The sequence below is a fragment of the Peromyscus californicus genome, unplaced genomic scaffold (assembly GCF_007827085.1).
Source record: "Peromyscus californicus insignis strain IS unplaced genomic scaffold, ASM782708v3 Scaffold_6__1_contigs__length_162567912, whole genome shotgun sequence".
Classification (NCBI taxonomy): Eukaryota; Metazoa; Chordata; class Mammalia; order Rodentia; family Cricetidae; genus Peromyscus; species Peromyscus californicus.
Genome location: NW_026294584.1, coordinates 103429259 through 103455755, shown reverse-complemented (window position 1 = coordinate 103455755; position 26497 = coordinate 103429259). Strand labels below are relative to the sequence as shown.

Here is a 26497-nt window from a genome sequence, read left to right as displayed (position 1 = left end):
TACTTCACCACTGCTCTGTGACTCTCTGGGTCTCTTGGCTTGTATTAGAAAACATCAATGTTCTGACACTTGCCTTGTAATTACTCTGAGAAAACTCACTGCGACAAAAGTATTATCTACTGGCCAGACGTGGTGGCACTTTAACCCAGCACTTGAGAGGCAGAAGCAGGCAGCTCTCCTGGGTACAAAGTGAGTTCCAGGACAGTCAGGGCTGTTATACAGAGAAACCTTGTCTCAAACAAACAAACAAACATCCCCAAACTTCAGAATTACATGAGATTTCAGTATAGTAAAAGCAAAAGTTCATAGTCCCTCCTTTATTTTCATTTGGTCATACACACTTTGAAAAAAAAAAAAAAAACATGCATACACTCACAAAAGAACCAAACATTAGGAGTTAGAAAAGTTTAAAACAGGACTTACGGTGGAAAAAATACCTCAGGCATCAGAATAAATCAAATCAACTACTGAAAATGCCTCTGTTCAAAATACAACCATATTTGTTTTTATATAAGATTTTTGTTTAGGTTTTTGTTTTTTTAAAAAAGAGAACCATTCAGAAATAAGGGACAAGCTTCTTAGACCTCTGTGGGTGGGCCTTGGCTTTTCTTTCTGGAGGCCTTTTGCTAATCACAACCTCCTCCCTCTTCCTATGCACTGCATCTGGAAGTGTAGGCAACCTAGGCCTACCCCGGAGACAAGAGCTACAGAGCGTCCAGGATGTGATCGATCTTGGTGACCAGCTCCTGACGTTTTCCTGAGCTGAGCTTTTCATTCTCGATGTACGTATCCTTCTTGAGCTTGCCAGCCACCAGCCTCTCGGCCTCCATTGCCGACTTCAGTACCAGTTCCTTGACCTGTGCATCCAGCTTTTGCATTTCACTCACCTGGCAGAGACAAGATCAGGGAAGGGTTTGAGAAGTGCCCTCTCACCCCACTCAACAAGCCCCATCGGCTCCCAGGCCTACAGATCCAGAGCTCCACAGGAAGTTAAAAATTCAGCATAGAGCAGTGCCAATGGCAGAGGGCTGGCACACAAGAAATCAAGCCTGGCTCCAAACAGCAGCTTCATCATCTACAGGCCATGTTCTTTTCAGCTCTGACAAGCAAGGTGCTTTCCACCTTAACAACTGAGAGTGAAAACCACAGGACCCCAGTGTGGAATATTCCTCTACACCATGGGAATATATGTTGCTGTGACTGGTTTAATAAAGAAGCTGACTGGCCAACAGCTGGTCGGGATAAGGTTAGGCGAGAGAACCAGACAAAGGACACTGGGAAGAAGAAGGGCAGAGTCAGAGGAGTCACCAGACACGGAGAGGGAACAGGAGATGCAAGACGAAAGAGAGGTAACACCACATGGCAGAATGTGGATATGGGTTAATTTAAGTTGTAAGAGCTAGTTAGCAATAAGCCCGAGCTATCAGCTGAGCATTTATAATTAATATTAAGTCTCTAAGTGGTTATCTGGGAAGCTGCTGGTGGAACAGAGCTGATCACAGTCCTGATGAAAAACTCTGCCTACACCCCAACATCATGACTAGCACACAGGCTCCATGAGTGTCCCCTCTCTCTACTGGAACCAGAGATTAGTTAGGACAAAGACCAACAGGTGATGTGGAAGGTGACAGCCAGACCAGACCATATCCACTGTCACCTGTGTGCCAGGCTCCAGAAGCAGTAAGGACAGATAAAGTGTCCTGCCTTCAACTAGCTGACACACAAAACGCTGGTAAGCACATGAAGAACTGTTTCACAGCGGTGCTGCAAAGGAACTGAAGGGTTAGTAAGAGATCCAGGTGGAGGTGGAGGAGCTAACAGGAGCCTAAGAACTCTGCGGGCACTTTTTAAAGTAGGTAATACTTCCTTTACAGATAGTAATAGCTGGCTCCCACAGCATTGTGAAAGACTACGGGCTTCCCATTATCTATAAGGACGCTCAGACACAAAAATTAGGTAATGTGCCCAAGTTTAGATAGTCTGGATCAGAGCCTGGGATTTATGTTTGAGTGCCTCTGCATCTCCCCCTCCCCGACACCTTTTTTGAGTCTCACCTCTGGCCAGGACTCACCTTGATCTCATTATGGAGCCTAGCAGGACTTCATCTGGAAATACATGCCCCTACACTTACATATGCATTTCCAGAGTGCTGGGGTTACAGGCATGGCCATCAAGAGCTGAAGATGGCATCTGGAGAGGGGAATACTGCCCTTACTGCCAACCACATGGACACAGAGCTGGAGAAGCTGCAGAACTTCTCCAAAGCCAGCCTACAGATACCACAGTTTCGTGTGCCACCACAAGTACTGGCACCACTTGAAGAGTCTAGGTCCTGCACATGTGAGTATGAGAGAGCCACCTAGAGCCTAGCTTACCCCAAGGAGTAGGATGGGTGCTCTTCTGACACGTGGGAACAGTCCCTGAAGTGGAGGGCCACAGACAAGTGACTCACAACACTAATACTTACTCTGTCACACAGGTCAGAGCCTTCTGTCTTCAGCCTGGACTGCAGCACGGCAATCTCACTGGTCACAGCTTTGTGCTCTGTCTCCAGGCTCTTCTTGCCACTATTGAGAGTAGAGGCATCCCGGGACTGCTTGTACCTATTGATGGTCTCATCAAAGTGACGGTAGAGGCCTAATCTCTTGTTGACCAGGGTTAAGACCTGCTCTGTGATACAGGCCACTTTCATCCTGGCTTCTGCAGCTGGATCCTGGCAGGTAGAGAGATCATGGCTCACTCCGACCTATCTGTCATAGGATGGCTACTACCACCAGCCAACAGAGGTCACCTTAGGAAGCAGGGAGTCAAACCCTTCTGACACTCAGAGGACCAGGCTCTATAAGGAAGACTGGAGGAGACATCAAGACAAAGCAAACACCACTTTACAGTTCCACAGGTACACGGTCGTGATCAGGACAGTAATGGTAAGATGTGCCATGAAACTGGCACAGCAAGAGCTAATCTCTAGTCATGGAAGACTTTGGGGAAACTATCACGTCTCACCCTTCAAAGGTTTTCAGAACTTCAGGAAAGAACGTGAACTCTTTCTGTCATTTACCATCCCTTAGAGCCCCACCCTCTCTAGTTCCTCTCACTGTGTGTCCACTGGCAAGGGCTGCTGACAACTCAGAGGCTGGCTTAGGTCTGGTGACACAGTTACTTTTATATAGTAAATCCTTACAACTTTAACATGGGGTAGATGCAGACATAGTAAAGGACTGATCATTCAGTGTCACATCTGCAGATGTGAAAGTAATAATGGGGACTGCTCTGTGAACTGACAGAGGGGAATTCCAGGGTATACTTGACAAATAGAAAATGCTAAGTACAAAAAAAAATATTCAGTCTCTATCTTTAGAGTAAGAAGAGATAATAAAAAGTATCTGCCTAGACCCACAGCCAAACACTAGGTTGAGAGTGAGCCCAAATTAGAGATGGCAATCGGGTCCCTCCCCTTGGAGCTCCGGGAAACCCTGAGGAAGCAGGGAAGGAAGAAATGTAGGAGGCAGAGGGGTCGAGGACACCAGGAAAACATGGCCCACAGAATCAACTAAGCAGGGCTCATAGGGGCTCACAGAGACTGAAGTGGCAATCACGGAGCCTGCATGGGTCTGAGCCAGGTCCTCTGCATATATGTTATGGTTGTGAGCTTGGTCTCTTGTGGGACTCCTACAGTGGGAGTGACGGTGTCTCTCACTCTTTTGCCTGCTCTTGGGACCCTTTCCTTCCTACTGGGTTGCCTTGCCCAGCCTTGATATGAGAGCTTGTGCCTAGTCTTATTGTACCTTGTTATGCCATGTTTGGATATATCCCTGGAAGGCATGCTCTTTTCTGAAGGGAAAGGGAGGTGAAGTGGTTATGGGGCGGGGGGGGGGGGGGGGGGGGGGGGGGGGGGGGGGGGGGGGGATATTATATGAGAGAAGAATTTTTAAAAAAATTATCTGCCTAATTTTTTTAAAACCACAAAAACAGAGAGACTACCAGGGACTGATGAAATTAATTTCCTATAAGGCAAGAAGGGAGGACAAGGCAGAATTGCCATTTTAGAATTCTGAATTTCAAACATATTAATTCATAACTAAAATTAGTATTAGCAATGTCTTGATGTAAGGCACACACTTTTAATCATAGCAGTCCTGGAAAGCTGAAGGAAGTGGATCTCTGAGTTTGAGGCTGGCCGGGTCAACACGGCGGCAAGTCTAAACCAACTAGAGCTACATAGTGAGAACCTGGCTTCCCCTGCTCCCCCAACTTAGCAATGATGGAAAAGAAATTAAACTGAAATTCAAACACAAATAAGCAAACTGAAGATTTCAAATAAAAACACAGAAAAAGAGAACTAACCCAAGTGCCCCGGGGACACAGTACTGTAACAGCACGCTCTCCATATGAACACAGAATTACATAACTTCGGGACTGTGTCAGAGTATAATATGGTCTGAGTGTGGCGGTTTTGAAGCCACTCTGTGTTTACACGACTCAGCAAATGAAGACAAAGGGATTCTGTTGGATGCAGGAGGGAAGAAGTGAGGGAAGATAGGCAAGAACCCTATGGCAACTGGACTGAGTTAAAAGCAACAATGTTCCTTCTTATAGGTTAAAGGATAGAACAAAAATGACACCCCACAAGCACCGATCACACCCAAAAAACAGCCCAGCACCAGGCTCCAGATTCCCTTATCGAACAGTACTGCTGGTAATAATGAGAAAGAAGGGAACTGAGGAAGGAAAGAGACAAAGAGAAGCTGGCCTTCAGTCAGCAAGCAGAACCCCAAGGAAAGAAAGGTGGGGGCTAGGTCAGCAGTATCTGATGAAGTCTGATGCCATCTCCCCACAAGGCACTCCCACAGGGGAAGGGACAGAAGGTACTGCTGACATGACCCACGAGGACATGCCACCTCCATGTTCAGCTGAACAACATGCAGCAAACAGTGGAACCACACCACCAATCACTCAATGGTTCTCCTGCTTCCCCTAGTGTCAGGGTGTTTCCACAACCAAGACAAGGCAGGAAGCAGGGACTTAACATGAGGCTCAGTCATCACCTGGCACACCTGACGCCCTGGGTTCCACCCCCAGCACCACACGGGGAAGAAATGTCTCTCTAGCGAGAACTTGCAAAGGCCTGGAAAATGTAGGGAATTACAGCCACAGGTCCTATCTAGCTCACTGTGGAGATGTGTGTGACACATCACAAGGGCACAAGGACTGTCTGACACAGACAGAAGAGAACAGAGTACCTTGGTGATGGAAAAGTCCAGACGGACGTAGACGATGACGGTGAAGAACAGAATGTAGAAGGCAGCCACGACCAGCAGAGGCTCCTGCAGCATGAGCACCTTGTTGAAGGTGTAGTGCACCTGCAAGAGCCGGGAAGAAGGTGTCAGGAAAGACCAGCTCAGATCCATAGACCAAAGCCACTGCTTTCGGCAGCTCCAACACCAAACAGCACAGCCACTCACCACAATGTCCTGAATGTGCTGCTCAACCAGATTTTTCTTGTAGGCCACAATCACTGGGCGGCCGAATGTGTCTAGGTAGGTGTAGTGCAGCTCATCTGCGGCACGGCTAATATCGTAAGGACTGTCTACCTGGATGTTCCTGAAACACAGACACAGTAGAGCCTCAAACAAAGCACAGCGACAATGAGGGTGTGGGCTGCAGAATTCTAAGGCTAAGGGCTATCAGGAGGCTGAATTCACACTGTGTCACCTTGCTTGCTACAGGCATCTAATGTCAGAAAGCTGAAGACCAGACTGACAGTCTCCCTCCAGCACTAACAAGGATGGGTTCACTGCGGGAGCCTGTTTTCGGGTTCCTCATGGCTTTACCCAGCAGGTCCGCATAGAGGATGATTAGGGCCACGGGCCTGAGTGCAGGTGTCTGAAATGGTCTGCACTTGGCTGTGCTGGGGGAGGAGGTCTTTTGCGCCACCCCTTGGCGTCTCTATAAATACTCTGGAGCAGAGACAGTCGGGCCCGTTGGAAATGGTTCCAGGCCCTCTCGAGGCTATCCTTTATTTCCTATCTGTTTATCTCTGCAATATAAATCCTTCTATCTAATATCTCCTGCTGTTCGCACTCAAGAAAACTCTGGGGAACTGTGGGGTTGGTGGGTAAACGCCCCACAGTTCATAGAGTGAACACAGCTCCCCAGTACAGCCCACCCAGGGAGTCTCTTAGGGACCTAAAGAATGCCTTGGGAGCTATTCCCAATGCTCCCTCCTCACATGAATCATAGTCTCTTTCGGAACTAGGGCACGTTATTACTTTCTGGCCAGGCCTACAGTCCCTAGGGGAATAGTAACATACTAGTTTGAAGGAACAAGCCCTCCTCCATGGACTAGTCAAACATAGGTCATCCTGGTCATCAGAATAGATATATGAACCAACAGAGACCATTCAAACACTGTGACACAAGCTATAAGCAGCTCACACCAAGGATAGGAGCTGTAGAAGTGCCCATCTGCTCCTACCAAATGGACTCCTCCAGAGGCCCCCGGCTCCTTCCTCAAGTCAGCAGTTCTCCTCCACATACACACTCCAGCAGTACTGGAGCTTGAACCCAGAGCCTCACAGTGAGTTACACAGCTCCAGCTCTTGCCTTCACACCTTCCTTCCCAACACCTAGCTCTTTAAGATAAACTCTCACTTTATCAACATCTCTTTCCCAAGCTGCTCCAACTGACCACAGATGATTCCTCCTGTTTGTTAAGACAGACCCTGAGAAAGGCCCAGGGAAGAATGGCGCCACAGCTACTCCACTCCTTCATTCTTTATTAACACAGCAAAGACTACCAATTCTTTTTTATTAGATAGGCACTTTCTACATGTAGCCCAGGTTGGCCTGGAATGTAGCCCAGGCTGGGCTCCAACTCAAGATCCTCCAGGCTCACTTCCCAAGTCCTGGGATTATAGGTGTATACCTGTGTAATCCCCTCCACATTCCTCCCTGGCATTAGACTCAGGCCATTATTCTGGTTTATTGAGGCAACTCTGGCTTCTGTTCCAGGCATATGGAGGCACTATGTTTTTGGAAAGCTTCCTGACTAAACTGTGTGCCCTCCTTTGAATCTAATTTTTCCTTCCTAGCTTTAGTCAAAGGTTCCAAAAGCTTCTCAGTCAAAGCTATTTAATGAGTACCTACACTATACCCCTAGAACACAGGTCCCTCATATGATACCAGGTACTATCTGTGGTGGTATTGTGTTCCCCAAAATATTGTGCACCCTAATAAACTTATCTGGGGTCAGAGACAGAATAGCCACAATATTAAACATAGAGGATAGGCAGTGGTAGCACACGCCTTTAATCCTAGCATTCCAGAGGCAGAAATCCATGTGTTCAAGGATACAGCCAAGCATGGTGACTCACGCCTTTAATCCCAGAAAGCAAGCCTTTAATCCCAGGGAGTGATGGTAGAAGGCAAAAAGGTATATAAGGCGTGAGGACCAGGAACTAGAAGCATTTGGCTGGTTAAGCTTTTAGGCTTTTAAGCAACAGTTCAGCTGCGATTCATTCTGGATGAGGACTCAGAGGCTTCCAGTCTGAGGAAACAGGATCAGCTGAGGAACTGGCCAGGTGAGGAAGCTGTGGCCTGTTCTGTCTCTCTGATCTTCCAGCATTCACCCCAATAACTGGCCTCAGGTTTGATTTTATTAATAAGACTCTTTAAGATTCCTGCTACACACTATCAGAGAAACGGGGTGTAGAGGAAAGGAACAGTCACTTACTTGGCTCCCTCAGGCAAGATGATCTTCACTGTCAGAGAATCTATCACTTGCTCATCAAACACATGGTCCACAAATCGCATCTTTAGTGCATACTGGTCACCTGAGAATCATCAAGCACAGGCAATGGTGTGAGCAGAAAACAAGAAGGCTGCCAGGAAATTACAAGATATGAATTTTCTCCTTTTACACAAAGGGAGAGATGTTATCAAGAGATCATGGGCAAGAGCTGGTGGGCTGAGAGAGAGAGGTGACAGTGAAGGCGTTTTGGCTCTTCTCCAATCTCCACAGAAAGACAGAACAACTATAAACAATGTCAAAATCCTCAGACACTTACAACACAGCATCCTCTTCAGTTCACATCACCCACCACAGCTGGGCTTCTGGACCCGAGACAACTCCTCATAGGAGGAGGGTCATGGGACCCTCACCTGAGTATCCAGCATGACTCTCAGATATTTGCACATGTCAGCCGCAGGGCCTCTCGGGGAGGGGCTAGAATAGTTACTGCTAGGGAGGCTAGGAGGAGGGAGCTCTCCATCTGTAACGATGAGGAAGTTATCATCCACGCCAACTTTCCAGCATGGCTGCTTTAAGTCACCCACACTCCTGCCAGTAGCCCCTCACCTAGACTCTGTATGGAAGCCTAATCAACACTGGTTCCCCAGGGGAAACTGATGGAATCTAACTTTGATTTGTCACTGGGACCTTATAGGGGAGGGGGCAGTAAGATATGGCCTAGTCCTCCCAATCCCTGGAAAGAAGTTCTCACAATACATCAATAGCCAAAAGACCTGCAGGTCAGCAGTGTGTGTGAAGGAGAGAGCAAGAGGAAGCTACATGGCAACTGATGGGACCACGGAGAGAAGACCCACAACAGTTAAGAGTTTCTCCAGAAAGCAGAGCAGGTCAGCAGATGAATCCCCAAGGAATATTGTGCTGGCTCAGCAGGAAAGAGACAAGCCTGAAGAGAGCCCAAGTCCTAGCTGCCTAGCCCCTGAAGAATTTGAAAAGCTACCAGAGTAGCCTTTCAGAAAAAGAATAAAAACTGCAGCCAGGTGGTGGTGGTGGTGCATGCTTTTAATCCCAACACTTGGGAGGCAGAGGCAGGCGGATTTCTGTGAGTTCAACACCAGCCTGGTCTACAGAGTTCCAAGACAGGCGGAGCTACAGTGACTTCCTGTCTCGAAAACAAAACAAAAACTGTATAATGTAGAACAGTCAAGTGAGCAGTTTCTTCTACCCCCACAGCAGTATTGGGGACTGAACCAAGGACCTCACACATGCTAGGCAAGCACTCTGCCACTGAGCTACAGCCAGAGGGATAAAGAAAGCTCAGGCCGGGCAGTGGTGGCGCACGCCTTTAATCCCAGCACTCGGGAGGCAGAGCCAGGCGGATCTCTGTGAGTTCGAGGCCAGCCTGGGCTACCAAGTGAGTTCCAGGAGAGGCGCAAAGCTACACAGAGAAACCCTGTCTCGAAAAACCAAAAAGAAAAAGAAAGCTCAGAGGGCAAGCCACACATTACTGGATGCCACACAAGAGCACAGAGAACTGAACCATAAGAAAGGTGTCCTAAACAAACCCTACTTTAAGTTCATACCAGAAACCAGCATTAGAAAAGTTAAAGGTGCAGGTTAGGGAGATGACTTAGAAGGTAAGGACACTTGCTACCAGACCAGATGACCTGAGTTCAATCCCTGGGACCCATATGGAAAAAAAGAATGACTTCCAGAAGCTGACCTCTGACCTTCACATGAATACTATGCCAAAGGTATGCCCACACACATGCACACAAAATAAACAGATAATATAATTTTTAAAAAGAGAGCGAACAAAGAAGGCAAGTATGCTTGTAATTCCAGCACTTAAGAAGAGAGACCGTCTCAAAAAAAAAACCAAACCAAACCAAACCAAAACAAAACAAAAAACAAAGAAAAGAAAGAAGCTGAGGCAGGAGGATCTCAAGTTATAAGAAAGACACTATCTCAAAAAACTGATGCTATTACTCTACAATCCTGTCATCCCCAGTACTCTTCAGAACCAAAAATTTCCCTGTGGAATTAGACAAGAAGTATACAGTCAAATGTATTGTAAATGCTTAATTTTTTACAGAGAGATAATATATACTGAGCCCCATGACATAAAGGCATAGAATTTCACAAGCTCAGAGCAATGAACACCCCTAGTTCTCATATTATGGACTTAAATACCATTGTTGAGCACACCAAGGCTTCTCGGTGTGCTGACATAAGGTCTGGAGCACAAACTATAAAAGTTTACAAGTTAATCTTCTTCTTTTCTTCTTCTTCTTCTTCTTCTTCTTCCTCCTCCTCCTCCTCCTTCTTCTTCTTCTTCTTCTTCTTCTTCTTTTTTTTTTTTCTCCCCCAGACAGGGTTTCTCTGTGTAGCCCTGGCTGTCCTGGAACTCGATCTGTAGACCAAGCTGGCCTGAACTCAAGAGGTCTGCCTGCCTCTGCTTCCCGAGTGCTAGGTAGGATCAAAGGCGTGGGCCACCACCGCCCAGTACAAGTTGATCTTTTTATAAGACAGTGAAGAAGCGAAAAGAGATTTAGGAGTTTGATTTGAAGAGGTGCCCAAGCACTAAAGGTAAATAAATATAAGCATCAATTCGAATACCAGCAAAGAAATACATGAACCTTACACAATGTTTAAATCTTTACTTATATAATGACTTAGGAACTGGAGCTGGAACATACCTCAGTGTTTCAACACCTGCCCAGGACTCAATCCCAGCACAAAGAGAGGAAGAAGGAAGGAGGAAGGGACCCAAGTATACCAGTAAAACAATCAGTAACCCAGGAAATCAGTGAGGACTCCTGCATGGACCCTAACTTTCCCTACGTCAGCTGCAGCCCAGGAACCAAGGGAAGTGAATCCTTGCAAATTCCAATCAATAAATGACAAGGAATGGTAGATTAGAGCAAAGACTTATAGTCAGCACCAACAGTGGAGACACAGGACCTGAGCATCCAAAGAAGACACCACACAGGACTGTGCTTTCTAAGGCACGGGCACCTCATCACCTCCAGTCACGCCAAAGCTCGCGCAGAAGAAGAGACAACTGACAATTTGCAGGAAACAGGAAAGACAGAGGGTGTCTTTGTACTGAATGAGCAATCAGCAAGTCTAGACAGCAGGCTGTAGTGCAAGAGAGTCAAGTTCTTCAACAATAAATTGTAAAGGAAATGGGAAGAAATGTATAAATTGGGAGACTAAGAAACAGTATCTTAATAAGGGCAAAACTTAACAAATAATATCTAAAACTATGTAAGTGGTAATTAAAAAAAAAAAAAAAACAAAACGACAAGAACAAGCCTTTAATCCCAGTACTTGGGAGACAGAGGCAGGTGGATCTCTGTGAGTTTGAGGCCAGCTTGGTCTACACAGCCAGCTCAAGGACAGCCAAAGTTATAAAGAATTCAGCCTAGAAAAATAAACAAATAGATAAGAAAGAAAATATGATAAAATGTTTATAATTATTGGCTCTGGGTATTTGTATATAACCTTTTTTTTTTTTTTAAATTTTTCATCTCTTTTTGGAGACAGGGTCTCACTACGATGCTCTGGCTGACCAAGAAACACTATGTAGATCAGGCTGGCTTATAACAGAGATCAGTCTGTCTCTGCCTCGGAAATGCTAGGATTAAAGGTGGGCACCACCAAGCCTGGTCTTAAAACCTTTTCTTATTCCTGGACTTCATTATTACTATTTTTTAAATGATTCCAAATTAAGAGCCGGGTGGGCCTCAGTGGTATTTGCTTGGATGTGGGTTCAGTCTCCAACACTATCCGAAAAATAAGAGATCTGTGAGTACTGAGATGGGTCAGTTAGATGCTTGCTACCAGTGCTGGCAACCTTAATTCCATACCTAAAAACCAAAGAGGAGAGAACCAGCTCCAGAAAATGTCCTCTGACTACCACACATGTGCTGTGGCACACGTGTACATACACACACACACACACACACACACACACACACACACACACACACACACACACACGTGTACATACACACACACACACACACACACACACACACACACACACACACGCGCGCGCGCGCACTCAAAAGAATTGAGAGAAAAGGAAATTCAAGAACTTACATCTAAGAATTTAATTAGCTGATTTAAATTTTTTTTTTTTTTTAAATAAACATCTACAAGAAGTTAAAAGAAAAAGCTGGCCTTTTGCAATTCTATTCTTACTATGTTCAACACTCACCCAGATTATAGAGGTATTCATAGCTTGGGAGGTTGTAGCCAACAATGTAGTGTGTCTTCCACCCACCAAAGAGAGGAAATCGAGGCCGGATTTCCATTTCCACAGAGTCATCCAAAATAAGGAGGTGGCTGGTGGAAACATTACCAATCTCATCCCGGTAATACACATCCTGGGCAGCAGCAGGAAGGATGGTCTGCAAGAGAACATTTTAAATGCCTTCTAGAAACTCCAGGAACCTCTGCAGAAATATGACCTAGTAAGCATGAAGCCTGTACCAGACCCCAGACAGTAAACCTTCTAAATTATTAACTTTTCCCAAGGTTTCAGAAGATCTAGACATCACATCTATTTCTCAATGAATGATAAAATCTTTTTAACAGGAAACAAGATACTTGCAAAGACCCTTGTGTATACTAAAGTTATAAGAAGAAGGAAATTAAAGAGACAAGGAATTTTATCAAATTGCTAGTGTTGAGTTTACACAGATCTCCACCCAACGTGCTTGCACATCTTCTAAGTGTACTGACGAGGGAGAATGTAACACTTGTTCACATGAGTAAGTATTTCTGTAATATGTAAATAAAGAAAAATATTTGTAAGACTTCACGTAGACAAAGGCACATTCAATCTATTACTTTTTAATAGTTTAAGATGACTCTGAAGGAAGCCCATACCCACACTTCTTAGTTATCTTTCCATCTGAGGGGCTCTTTCATTCTCTTACCTTCATATTTAAAATCTGTATTACATGCACATCATACACAAGCACACAACAAGCTAGTAAATATAAGTTCTAGTGTCTTTTCATAAACCAACTCTGCTTCATAAAAACAAAAATAGCCTAAGACATGGTAGTATACTCCTGCACTTGAGAGGAATCATCAAGGAGCTCAAGGCCATCTTCAGATACATATCAAGTTAGAGGTCAACCTTGGTTACACCAGACCCAATCTTAAAAAGCAAGCAGCAGGGATGGAAAGATGGCTGAGCAGTTAAAAAACACTTGCTGCTCCATCATGAAGACCAGAGTCTGGATCCCAGCAACCATGTCAGATAGCTCACAAATACCTGTAACTCCAACTCTAAGACATTCAATACTTTTCTGGTCTCTTCGGATAGGTGCTCATACACTCACACAAAACACACACACACAAAACACACACACACACACACTAAATCTGTAAAACAAGGGAATGTTTAGGTGGTGGTATTGCGTTTTTTCCTTTTTTTTTTTTTTTTTTTCTTTTTTTTGGTTTTTCAAGACAGGTTTTCTCTGTGTAGCTTTGCACCTTTCCTGGATCTCGCTCTGTAGACCAGGCTGGCCTCGAACTCACAGAGATCCGCCTCCCTCTGCCTCCCAAGTGCTGGGATTAAAGGCGTGTGCCACCATCACCAGGCCTATTCCAATTTTCTAAACAACAAAACTACAGTCTAGGGCAGTGGTTCTCAACCCGTGGGTCATAACCCACTTGTGGTCACAACCCACTTGGAGTCACCTAAAACCATCAAAAAACAGATATTTACATTTCTATTCATAACAGTAGCAAAATTACAGTTATGAAGTAGTAGCAAAAATAATTTTATGGCTGTGTGGTGATGGCGCACACCTTTAATCCCAGCACTCGGGAAGCAGAGCCAGGCAAATCTCTGTGAGTTCGAGGCCAGCCTGGGCTACAGAGTGAGATCCAGGACAGGCACCAAAACTACACCAAGAAACCCTGTCTTGAAAAAAAAAACAAAAACAAAAACAAAATTATTATCATTAATAATAATAATAATAATAATTTTATAGTTGGGGGTCACCACAACACGAGGAACTGTATTAAAGGGTCACAGCATTAGGAATGTTCAGAACCACTGGTCTAGGGCCAGGCAGGCACAGTGGCACATGTCTACAATCCCAACACTTAGAAGTCAAGGCAGTAGTATCAAGTTCAAGGTCAGTCTAAGTTGCACAGAAAGAAAAGTACTATTTATATAAATACAGGATGCTATTCATGTAAACACAAGAACTTTTTTCTTTAAAGATCCTTCTGATTAACATTGATTCTCAGTATCACCATTAGTTAATCCCAAAATAACTGAAAAGCAAGAGAAAGAACACACTGATAAAGACACAGTTCCCACAGTGTCCAAGTTGGCCGTTCATACCTTAAAAGAACGGATGGAGGAGATGCCACTGTCAGGCTGTCTCTGGTAATCATAGCGGGAGAAAGGCCCCTTCAGCACCGCGCCTGTATGCTTCAAGTCCACATTCTCCTCCACAGCAATATTACCCCAGTGAGAAACCTCGATGACCCGGGTCATACTGGTGATGGTCAGGAAAGGGCTGTTGTTCTCATAGTGTACTTTAAAAGTATCCTAGAAGGGAAGGAAACGAACAGTTCACTGCCTTGGCAACAGAGAAATCAACATTAGTTTAAAAGAAATTAACTAGAAAGGGCCTATGCATCATCCACAGAATGGTTACCAAGCACTAATATATGGAGTGGTTTTTTTGGATTTATTTCTTGGATTTATGTGCGTGTGTGTGTGTGTGTGTGTGTGTGTGTGTGTGTGTGTGTATGCCATATGTGTATAGGCATCAAAGGCCAGAAAGTGTTGATCTCCTAGAGCTGGCATTACAGGAGATTGTGAGCAGCCAGATATAGGTGCTGGGAAATGAACTCAGGTCCTCTGGAAGAGTAGCATGCACTCTTAACCACTGAACCATCTCTCTAGCCCCTACCGATAGAGTTTTTTGTTTTGTTTTGTTTTTGAGAAAGGGTCTTGCTCTCAAATTTGTCATCTTCCTGACACAGACTTGTGAGTACTGGAATTATAGGCCTGCACCATCACTCTTACCTTTTTTTTTTTTTTGTGGTCACTTAGGCCTATAATCCCAATACTCAACAGGTAGAGGCAGGAGGATCACCATGCGTTTCAAGGCCAGCCTGGAAAACAGAGACCCTGTCTTATAACAGATAGATAGATAGATAGATAGATAGATAGATAGATAGATAGATAGACAGATAGATAGGTAAATAAATAAGACTATTGCAGGATGTCTGTTTACACTGCATGTGTCTTGGGTCACCTGCCTAAGGCACCTGGTTGGTTTAATAAAGAGCTGAATGGCCAATAGGTAGGCAGAAGAGAATAGGTGGGACTTCCAGGCAGAGAGGAACTCAGTCAGATTGAATCTAGGCACACGGGAGATGCCAACATGGAGAAAGTCAGATGTACAGAATGGAGGAGAGGTAAAAAGCCATGTGGCAGAATGTAGATTAATAGAAAAAGGTTAATTTAAGTTGTAAGAGCTAGTTGGGAACAAGCTTAAGTAAGCTAAAGGCTTTCATAATTAACAATAAGTCTCCATGTTATTATTTGGAAGATGGTAGTCCAAAAAGTTCAACAAGAAAGTCCAACAATATAAGGCCAGGTGTGGTGGCATACACTTTTAACCCCAGCACTTGGAGACAGAGGCAGGCATATCTCAGAGTTTGAGATCAGCCTGGTCTACAGAGGGATTTCCAGGGACAGTCAGAGAAACTCCATTTCAAAAAATATAAAAAAATAAATAAATAAAAGTGGGTGGAAGTCCAACCGTCTCCACAGCCTTTGCTCTAGATGATAAATATAAGCAACAATACTAGGTCTCCACTGAGCAGAAATTCTGAGTTCAAGTGTCTGCATACTTCCTCAAGGTCTCTGCCAATTCTCCCAGAGGTTAGCCTTGTTTTATTCTCTGGTAGGAACAGAAAGATGGCTCAGCAAGTAAGGGCATTTGCTGCTGCACTTGGGACCCACATGGTAGAAGAGAAAGGACTACCAAAAGCTGTCCTCTGGCCTCCAGACATGTGCTGTGGCACTCACACCAACACACATCTCACACACACACAAATAAATAAATAGATAGATAGATAAATGAATAAATAAATAAATCAATAAATAAATTTTTAAAGAGCTCTCTGGGGTTGGGAATATATATGGATCAATGGCAGGGTGCTTGCCCAGCACATGAAGGACCTAGGTTCAATGAGGAGTAGGTGGAGGGTCTCTCTGGTCACTGAGTAATTCTAATGCCCTTTTATGAACTTGCCCACAACTCTATAGAAAGGTAATATAAAATTAGAATGTTAGAAAAATATTCCTTCCCAAAATCTATGAAGCAGATATATTTTGTAATTTTACAAACTCTTATTCTCTCACTTTCTAACCACATCTTTTAAGATTCAACTCAGAATCCTATTGAACACCATGCAGAGCCAGTACTATAAGATGGCAGCTTCATGCTGCAGGAATCATAGGTACAGCTTACTGATAAAGCACATCCTTTGCATACCTAAGACCCTGGTTCAACCCCAAATGTACACACACTTGTGAACACTCAGACTCAAATACACACACACACACACACACACACACACACACACACACACGCAAGCAAGCAAGCATGCAAGCATACATACACACAAAAACTTATTTTTATTTTTAAAATGCTCATGGTGTTTGTTCTGTTTTTGAAACAAGGAATATGAAGCCTGGCCAGCCTCAAACAATCCTATTGTCTCTGCCTCCTGAGTGTTGGTGTTACAAGCAACTCTCATCATTCCCAGCTTCAAAATGTTTGCTTGAGCTGGGAATGGGAACTCACACCTGCAATGCCATCTGTCTAGGGAAACTGAGGCAGGACTGCCACAATTTTCAAGGTCAGCCAAGGCACAGTGTCAAAAAAATTTTTTTTTATAATTTCATGTTTTGATTTGCAATTTTTACTGTAGAATCTATTTCAGAGTCAAAGAGAGGGCAACAGTTGAAGAGTCCCCTACTGGTCGGCAGTTCACATCTCTAGCTCCAAGGATCTAACCCCTCTAGCCTCCAGAGACATCTGCACTTATGTGCACATACCCAGCCCCCAATCCACAATTTAAAAAAAAAAACAAAAAACTTTTTTTTTCCCCTCTTTTTATTTATTTATTTATTTTTTTGGTTTTTCGAGACAGGGTTTCTCTGTGTAGCTTTGTGCCTCTCCTGGAACTCACTTGGTAGCCCAGGCTGGCCTCGAACTCACAGAGATCCGCCCGTCTCTGCCTCCCGAGTGCTGGGATTAAAGGCGTGCGCCACCACCGCCCGGCTTTTTTCTCTTTTTAAGACAGGGTTTCTCTGTGTAGCCCTGGCTGTCCTGGAACTCACTCTGTGGACCAGTCTGGCCTCAAACTCACAGAGATCCACCTGCCTCTGCCTCCCGAGTGCTGAGATTAAAGGTGTGTGGCCACCACCGCCAAGCTAAAAAAACAAATCTTAAAAATATATATCTACTATTTCTAAGCCAGGCATACTGATGCATGCCTATATCCCAGGACTTGGAAGATAAAGGCAGGATCAAGATTTCGAATCATCCTCAGCTACACAGCCCGTTCCATAGGCTACATGAGATCCTGTCTGTCCCCTGCCCCAGAATCTATTACTGAGAATATATGCAGAGAAATGTACATTATGGTGTTAAGCAGGAAAAAAGCAAAAAAAAAAAATCCTAGCCATTCATCCAAACATTGGCAAATAATCCAAGGCAGCAATCAGAAATGGCTACCAAAAAAAAAGTATACAATGTAGTTATTAAGCACAAGAATTCTGCAATACTATATATAACATGATCTCTACATTAATACTATCTCTAAGCACAAGAATTCTGCAATACTATATATAACATGATCATCAACATTATCTCTAGCCAAGCATGGTGCTACACACCTGTAGTCCCAGTACTCCAGAGGCTGAAGCAACAGCCTAGGTTACCAAAAAACGAAGAACAGAGAGAACTCCAGGGAGCCAATGCTGTAGCTCAATGGTACAGTCTGGCTAGCGTGTGTGAAGTTCTGGGTATAATCCCCAACTTGCCAAGAAAAGTGAGTGTGAGCTGAAGCAGGACTGACACAAATCTGAGGGAGCAAGACCAATCTACGTATCAAGTCCCAGGCTAGGCAGAGCTACACAAGACCCTATATCCAAAAACCTTACCTCCCGCCAAAAAAATTATAAAAAAAAAAAAGGAAGGGAAAAGAAGACCATCATAGAAGGGGGTGTCAAGACTGTAAGAGCCAGAGGTTAGGGAAGACCAAACCAGTGTCTTCTGGACATGCAGACCTGACAGGACCACTGCACTCATCAACTCACAGCAGCTGCACAGTCAGTCAGCACTGGCACGGAGTGGGAACGAGCGCATGAGCTCCTACCCCTAACCAAAGAGCTCCGGTCACTGCTCCAGAGAACGGCCCACACCCAAACACGTATCCGGACAACACAAACTGGAGTTGATGGGTTACTAAGCGGGCGCATGAAGCTAAGGAAGAGGAAGGGAAGGATGGATCTGGGAAGGGGCAGAAGGTGAATATGACCAAAATATATTACATGAAATTCTCAAAGAATAAAAAAATATTTTCCTAAGTTTAAAAAAGAAGAAGAAAAGGGAAGGTAGACGAGAAAGGAAAAAAGCAGTTGAAGAAAGGGGAGATTAATGTAATGAGAAAAAGGAGAGGCGGTGAGATGGCTCAGTAAGGCCACTTGTCATCACACCTGACAACGACCTGAGTTCAACCACCAAAACCACCTGGTGAAGGAAGAAGTGACACTAACCACTTCCCCACACAGACAAAAAGTACACATAGTTAAAAGAAAAGAAGTGGCAGGGAAGCACTACTAACAGGACAGGAAGCACCGTGACAAGCAAGCAGGTCTTCATACCAACGTCTCCACTTGGACAGTTTTAAAATTCTCCACAACAGTTTTACATTTTATGTGTGTGGGCATTTTGCCAGCATATGTCTGTGCGCCACAGGCATGCAGTCTCCAGCGAGGCCAGAAAAGGGCGTTGGATCCCACAAGACTAGCTACAGACAGCTGTGAGCCACTATGTGGGTCTGGGAAGTAAGCTCAGGTCCTCTGGAAGATCAGTCAGTGCTCTTAACTGCTGGGACAGTTGTTTTCTTTTTGACACAGGGTCTCACTGTGTATCTCTGGCTAACCTGGAACTCTATGTAGACCAGGCTGGCCTCGAACTCAAGAGATTCTCCTGAGTGCTGGGACTGAAGGTGTACACCAACTTGCCCCACAACAAAATTTTTTATCATGAATTTCTCTCCCAAAAGTACCAATCCTGAGGCCCTTAGCCTCTGGGTCAGTTTATTACCAGTCACCCCAGTTTCTCTCCTTGTCCATCACTAACCTACCCAGAATGCCTCACTGCCTTCTCCCATGATGCCCACTTTCCAGCCTCTGAACTCAGCTCTCAGAAAGAAGTTACTGGGACTATGAGCTACTTCAGGATAGGTTCAGAACAATTTCAGAACGCCACCCAGCACATACCATCCAAGCCTGGCAGTGACGGTCTCTGAAACCTACCTGACTATAAGCAGGGATATCTTTGAAAGGTCCATAATCCAAGACGTCCTCAGATCGGGAGGGGTTACCCAGCTTCGTGTAGCTTTCCACATTTCTGGAGGCAAGTTTGACTCGCATGGTCTGGGTCTTTGTTGGATAGGGAGAGTAGAAATAATGGTTGCCCTCAAATACCACAAACTGTTTCTCTGACTGAGTTATCTGAGTCGGATATGGATGAAGCACATGGGTGTAGACAGTTTCCACAACGACTGAGATCTTGGACCCAGGATCAAGAGCACCTGGAAGCTTGACCGTGAAAAATCTCCCACTGAAGGAAGAAAGCAAGAGAATTAAAATTAAAGACACTGACCAGGCATGGTGGCCCACACTTTAATCCCAGCACTCAGGAGGCAGAGGCAGGTGTACCTCTGTGAGGTCTAGGCCAGTCTAGTCTACAGAGCAAGTTCTAGAAAAAACAAAAAAGACTAAAGACACTGGAAATAGCTAATATTTCAAAGTCATAGTAAATTCCATACTCAAGATAAAAGCTATCACCTTTAATATCTTAACTTAAGCCTTTAAAGATGGGTGTGCAGATGTCCATCCCAGGTTTGTTTATAATAGCAAGAATGTAAAAAACTACCGGAGACAGGTCAAGTGACAGACCTCTAATCCTAACACTTGAAAGATGAAGACAGAAAGTGTAAGAATTCAAGGTCATCCTTAGTGACAGAGAGTTTGAGGTCTGTTGGAGCTACATGAGACTGTCTCAAGAAAATGGGTGACCAGAGAGATGGCTCAACAGTACAAGAATGGCTATTCTTTCAGAGGAGCCAGATTTGGTTCCCAGCACCCACATAGCAGCTCACAACTCTAGTTCTAAGGGGATATGACACCCTCTTCTGGCCTCTGAGGGCACTGCATGCAAGTGGTACACATATATACAAGCAAAACACCCGTACACACACACACACACACACACACCCATACACAAATCAACTAATTAATTTTAAAAAGAGATCCTGTCTTGTGGGAGACCAGGGTACTCGAGGAGGGTGAAGTGAGAAATATTTAGATAGAAGGACAGAGGGGAGAGAAACAGACAGAAACACAGGATAGCCTCGGGAGGGCCTGGATCATTATCCACCAGCCCCTTCTGTCTCTTCCAAAGGGTTATTTATAGGAATGCCAAGAGATGGAGCAAAGACCTCCCCCTAGCTCAGCCAAGTATAGACCCTTCCAATCACCCAGTAATCATGCACATGGTCAAGCAATCCTCTAATGCAGCCCTGCTGGGTAAAGCAAGCTCAGATCTCACTAGGAAACCTCTGTGGGCCTCCACACTGTCTTCAAAAACATGCTTATGGGCAGGGAGATGTATCAGCGGGTAAAGGGCCTGCTGTCAAGTCTGACTACCTGAGTTCAATCCCCAAGACCCACATGGTAGGAGAGAACCACTCCTGCAAGCTGTCCTCTGACCTCCACACACCAGCTGTGGCATGCATGCAAGTGAATAAGTAGACACAGCCTGTAAACTAATGAATGTGAATTATCTAAGCCATGAAATGAATTTTTGTTAGACCTAGTAAGTCATTAGTAAAAGCTTGAAGGCTTTTTTTTTTTTTTTTTTTTTTGGTTTTTTTGCGACAGGGTTTCTCCGTATAGTTTTGGTGCCTGTCCTGGATCTTGCTCTGTAGACCAGGCTGGCCTTGAACTCACAGAGATCCGCCTGGCTCTGCCTCCCGAATACTGGGATTAAAGGTGTTTGTCACCACCACTGCCGCCACCACCACCTGGCAAAACTTGAGGCTTTTAAACATGTTCCCATGGAATTCATCCTCAATGATTAGAATATTATTCTCAATGATTAGATGACTTCATTTAGATCTCACAGCATTCTACATCATATTGCTATGTAAGGTTCATGACTAAGACAACACTCCAAGATAGAGATCTTCTCCTAGGACAGTTTCATCCCCCTCTTGGCTTCAAGTATCAGATCTGCTTCTCTTTTTACCACTGGTCCTGAGTAAGCAGTGTTCATGTTTCTTCATCAGCTCTGCTGACAGCCCAGTCAATTCAACATACTAGTACCATCCCAGCAAACCCCGCCTCTGCTCACAGCACTGCCATGTAGCCAACTCTAAGACAACAAGGCATTTCCTGATAGATCTACCTATGCTATCCCAAATATCTGGTCAGTCCACCTTAGAAACACCTCTCAGTCTGTTTGCTTACCTTTTCCCCTTAATTTTGGTTTCTCGTACTTCTAGGTTGCTGTCTTCCTCATCTTCTCCCTTTACCTATAACAGAAAGAGTAGTTTATTCTTTTTTATATTTTCAAGTTCTAAATTTTAAGCCAACTATTAACCAACTGTGGTTTGAATGAGAATGTCCCACAAAGGCTCATGCAAATACTTGGTCCCCAGTTGGTGGAACCATTTGGGAAGGATTGAGAGGTTTGCCCTTTGTGGTGGTTTTAATAGGAATGGCCCCCATAGACTCATGTGTTTGAATGCTTGGCCCATAGGGAGTAGCACTATTAAGGGGAGTGGCACTATTAAGAGGTGTGGCCTTATTGGAGGGAGTGTGTCACTGTGGAGGCTGGCTTTGAGGTCATTTATGCTCAAGCTACGACCAGTGTGCCACACAGTCTCCTGCTGCCTGAGGATCAAGATGTAGAACTCTCAGCTCCTTCTCCAGCACCATGTCTGCCTGTATGCCATCATGTCCTACTACGATAATAATGGACTAAACCTCTGAAACTGTAATCCAGCCCCAACAAAATGTTTTCCTTTTAAGAGGTGCCATGTTCGTGGTGTCTCTTCACAGCAATAGAAACCCTAACTAAGACACCCTTCTGGGAGGGTGTGCGTCACTGGGGGTGGGCTAAGAGGTTTCAAAAATACTCCAGTCATTCCCAATGTGCTCTATGCCTCCTACTTGCAGATCAAAATGTGAATTCTCAGCTGTGGCTCCAGTTACCTGCCACCTCTGCTCTAACCCTCTGAAACTGTAAGTGCCAAAGAAGTAAATCCTTCTTTCTACTAGTTGCTTTGGTTTTGATGTTTTATATCATAGCAATAGAAAAGTAACTAATATACCACCTTTCTTTCTTTCTTTTTTTTTTTTTTTTTGAGACAGGGTTTCTCTGTGTAGCTTTGTGTCTTTCCTGGATCTCGCTCTGTAGACCAGGCTGGCCTCGAACTCACAGAGATCCGCCTGCCTCTGCCTCCCCAACTTTCTTACAATATTTCCATTAAAGTAACTTTTCAAAGTCTTTTTTCGTGTGTGTGTGTGTGTGTGTGTGTGTGTGTGTGAGAGAGAGAGAGAGAGAGAGAGAGAGAGAGAGAGAGAGAGAGAGAGAGAAAAGAGAGAGAGGGAGAGAGAGAGACAGAGACAGAGATAGAGAGAGACACAGCACATATGTGGAGACTGAAGCAGGATCTCTCCTGCTGTTTCTGCTATGGTGGGTACTCCAAGCTATCTGGCCAAGCTTCCAGACGATTCTTTTGTCTCTGTTTCCCATCTGAAGGTGCCAGTGTTGATATTATAGATGTGGACCACTGCTCCAGGCTTTTAATATGGGCTTCAGGACTCAAATTCCAATCATCAATCAGGCTTGCACCATGAATGCCTTTAACCCCTGAGCCTTCTCACTGGCCTAGAAATTTTGTTTGTAGTGCTGGAGATTGAAGTCAAGGCCTTATTCATGCCAGGCAAATACCTTCACCAGTGAGCCATATCCCAACCCAACAATTTTTTTCTTCTATCTGAAACATAAGATTTATTCTGAAACACTACCACAGACTGACTGATGCATAGAGAAAGTTCTATAAACATCCTGTAAACATTTTCCTGAACAATCAAATATACATAAAGACCTTATCTCCATGTTTACTTCCCAAACGTTCCAAAGACTTCTTTCTGAACATTTTTTTAATACCAAAATATCTGTAAGCACAAAATATAAGGAAACAACAGAAGTCCCATCTGCGACTAAAACTGTTGATCCCAGAGTGGCAGCAGTGGCAAAGGCCTTAGGGAAAGGAGCCCTAGTGGCCGCTATGGTACACTCTTGTACTCTCATCCTTTACTGCCACCAGACATGTAACCAGATTAACTCCAGAAGACTGCTGAGGCTTCCTGGGGTGTTATCTGGAGTCACAGACTGTGGCAGTCTATGTGAAAAACATACATGCACTCCAGTAACCCTTACCCAGACTAACCTAATCCCCACCAAAAAAAAACAAACAAACAAAAACAAAAAAACCCCAAGACTTTTCTAGGACTGAGGCAGTAATTCTCAACAGAGAACAGAAAGCTATGAAGAATACTTTTATGTGTTGTGCTGAGCTGAGACTTGCACTCATGGCCTGGTGCAGCTAAGCATGTGCTTTCCCACTGCACCACAGCCCAACCCCACAGGAAATTGTTGTCTTTTGTTTTGAGACAGTCTCACATAGCCCAAGCTAGCCTCAAACTCCCTTTAGGATGATTTTGAACTACTGATCCTCCTGCCAACTGCTGAAATTATATAAGCAATCATCACCATATCTCAACTCCAAAAGCAATTTCTTAAGTATTATTTTTAGTATTTCAGAAAGCCCAAAAAGTTATATAATCATCCTCAATGATATCATAGGCTTAAAAAAAAAAAATCCATTGCCGGGCGGTGGTGGCGCACACCTTTAATCCCAGCATTTGGGAGGTAGAGCCAAGCAGATCTCTGAGTTCAAGGTCAGCCTGGTCTACAGAGCGAGATCCAGGACAGGCACCAAAACAACACAGAGAAAACCTGTCTCGAAAAACCAAAAAAAAAAAAAAAAAAAAATCCCTTATTTTGACTAGAATTTTGCCACAAGGATAACATTCTAGTACACTAATGCTTATTCAGAACTCTTTGTTAATGCACAGCTTACTTACAGTCAAGAAAAATATTCATTACTTAGTAAAAGGTAAGAGAGAGCCAGGCATGGTGCTACACAACTCTAGTCCCAGTACAATGGATATAAAGCAAGATGACCCAAAGTTCAAGGTCATTTTTAATTATCAGCCTTCTGGAGGCTGCAACAGGAGGATTCCAAGTTCTAATACAGTCTTAGGGCTACATAACATGACCCTATCTCAAAAAACAAAACACTACATAATCACTATTGTCCTTCTACCAGTTCCTAAACGGGACTGTAATCCATTCAACCTCACCCAAGTTTCCAACGCACTATGTGTTCTTCGTTACATTTATCATCCAGCTGTTTCTCACCAAGGTAAGGAGTATAAAGCAGTTCATACATTCAACTGGTCTCCCTCCAGAATTAACACAACTGTGAATAAACCGGTGATGTAACTGCAGAGCTGAAACATAAGACCTAATCTCATGTCAAGGCCAGAAAGCAGGATGGCAATAATGCAGGAAAATACAGGGTATGGAACAAACTAGACTTCATTTGTGGGGTTAATAGCTCCAAGGCCAGATGCTTTCACAGCCATGTAATAACACCTATACCTCAAAAGGCTGCTATAAAGGTAGAGAATGCATTTAAAATACCCACTGCCACCTTTTCTTTTCCTTTCTTTTTAATGTGTATGGGTGTTTTGCTTGCATGTATGTCTGTGCACCCTGGAACTGGAGTTACAAACGGCTGTGAGCCACCATGTGGCTAGGAATTGAACTTAGATGCTCTGTGCTCTTAACTACTGAACCATGTGGAGTGACCCAACTTGTGTGCATTCTCCACCTCGACAGCTATGATTATATTGTGATCTGATTATATTGTGACTTCATTAAGTCATGACTGGTTTTCACAAAATAGGATTGAACACTCAAAACATTCATAGGTGGCACTGTCAGTTAAATTGAGTCATGAATGTCTTTCCAGAAACAGTTGAGTAAAGCTGTGTGTGCTTCAGGTGAACAAGGGTTCAGTGTGAAGGAGACAGGAGTCATTTCTGTGACAATTTATAAACCCAGCTTTATAGCTCCATACAGTCAAGAGAATGTGGTGTGCTTAGAAATGTGATACTGTAATAACTAGTCTCCTCCTAATAAATTGGGTAATCACTTAATGGATATAGTTTAATGAAAACAGTAATAAAAAGCAACCTGTGTGGATAGTCCCTCTATTCCCAAAGCCAACGATTTCTTTCCTTGAAAGCTATAAAAGCTTATTCATTGAAAGGCACAGAGGCTAACGCTGAGGTGTTCCAATGAGAGACGGTGCGGAGGAAGAGACTGGGTTTCACCTTTCTGCACAGCAGAGGGGGCTCACGGGGTTTCACCTTTCTGTACAGCAGAGGGGGCTCATTATTACTTGAAAGACTTTTCAAGTTTGAACACTAAAAAAGTGTTCAGCAGCTATTTTTAGAGGTGTGAGTAATGACAAACTTGGATACCAGAAACCTGCTATATTTCCGAACGCCTGTCCAGAGAGAACACTTAACAGACAACTGTATTCAGGAATTAATCCATTTAACTCACTGATGGTCCTTCACTGGACGAGCACGTCCAGGGGACAGGGGAAAAAGCTAAGTGCCCGAAGTACCGCACTTGGCCACAGCCAAGACGTTCCTGTGGTGTGGAAGGTGGTCGCCAGGGGACCAAGGGGTCGCCTCGGGCTCCGGAGCTGCCACGTACGTGGGCGGCGCCCGACGCTCCAAAGCTTGTGCTGACGTGTCGGGGAGGACACGCGGACAACAGGGGCGGCAGACCCCGACCTCTCCGCTGTCCCCTCCACACCAGCCTATCAGACAACCAGACGCCTCGTGGATCCTTAACGCCCTCAACTTCCCCGCGCCGCCGCGGCCTCCCCAGGGATCCCCGGCCCCCTCAGGGATCCCGGGTGCGGCCTCTCCGGCCCCTCTCTCCGCTCACCTGCACGCCGAGGTGCGCCAGCCGCGACTCGAGTTCCGGCTCCAGGGCCAGAACGAAAGAGCTGGCTCGTGATGTGGAGCCGCCGCCCGGGTGCGCCAGGACCACCTCAGCCGTCACCTTGGCCAAGTGGCTGCTCAGGTCCACCGTGCGCTTCACCTCCTCGTTGACCAGCGGCGGAGCCTCCGAAGAGGCGCCGCCGGGCGCCGGGGCCAGGGCCCCGAACCACAGCAGCAGCAGCAAGCCGACCGGCGCCTCCATGACCGCGAGCTGAGCGCCGGCGACGCGCGCCCCG

General features: G+C 44.8%; 1 protein-coding gene across 1 annotated transcript; it reads right to left on the bottom strand.

Moving 5' to 3' along the window:
• Positions 1–297: 297 nt before the first annotated feature.
• Rpn1 (ribophorin I) lies at positions 298–26497 on the bottom strand. The gene is made up of 10 exons (XM_052720690.1): positions 26206–26497; positions 21573–21637; positions 19356–19662; positions 14127–14336; positions 11976–12168; positions 7736–7835; positions 5466–5604; positions 5244–5363; positions 2468–2713; positions 298–887 (listed from the first exon to the last, which is right to left on the bottom strand). Exons 1-10 carry the CDS (start codon positions 26461–26463, stop codon positions 705–707), a joined length of 1821 nt encoding a protein of 606 aa, XP_052576650.1. The 5' UTR covers positions 26464–26497; the 3' UTR covers positions 298–704.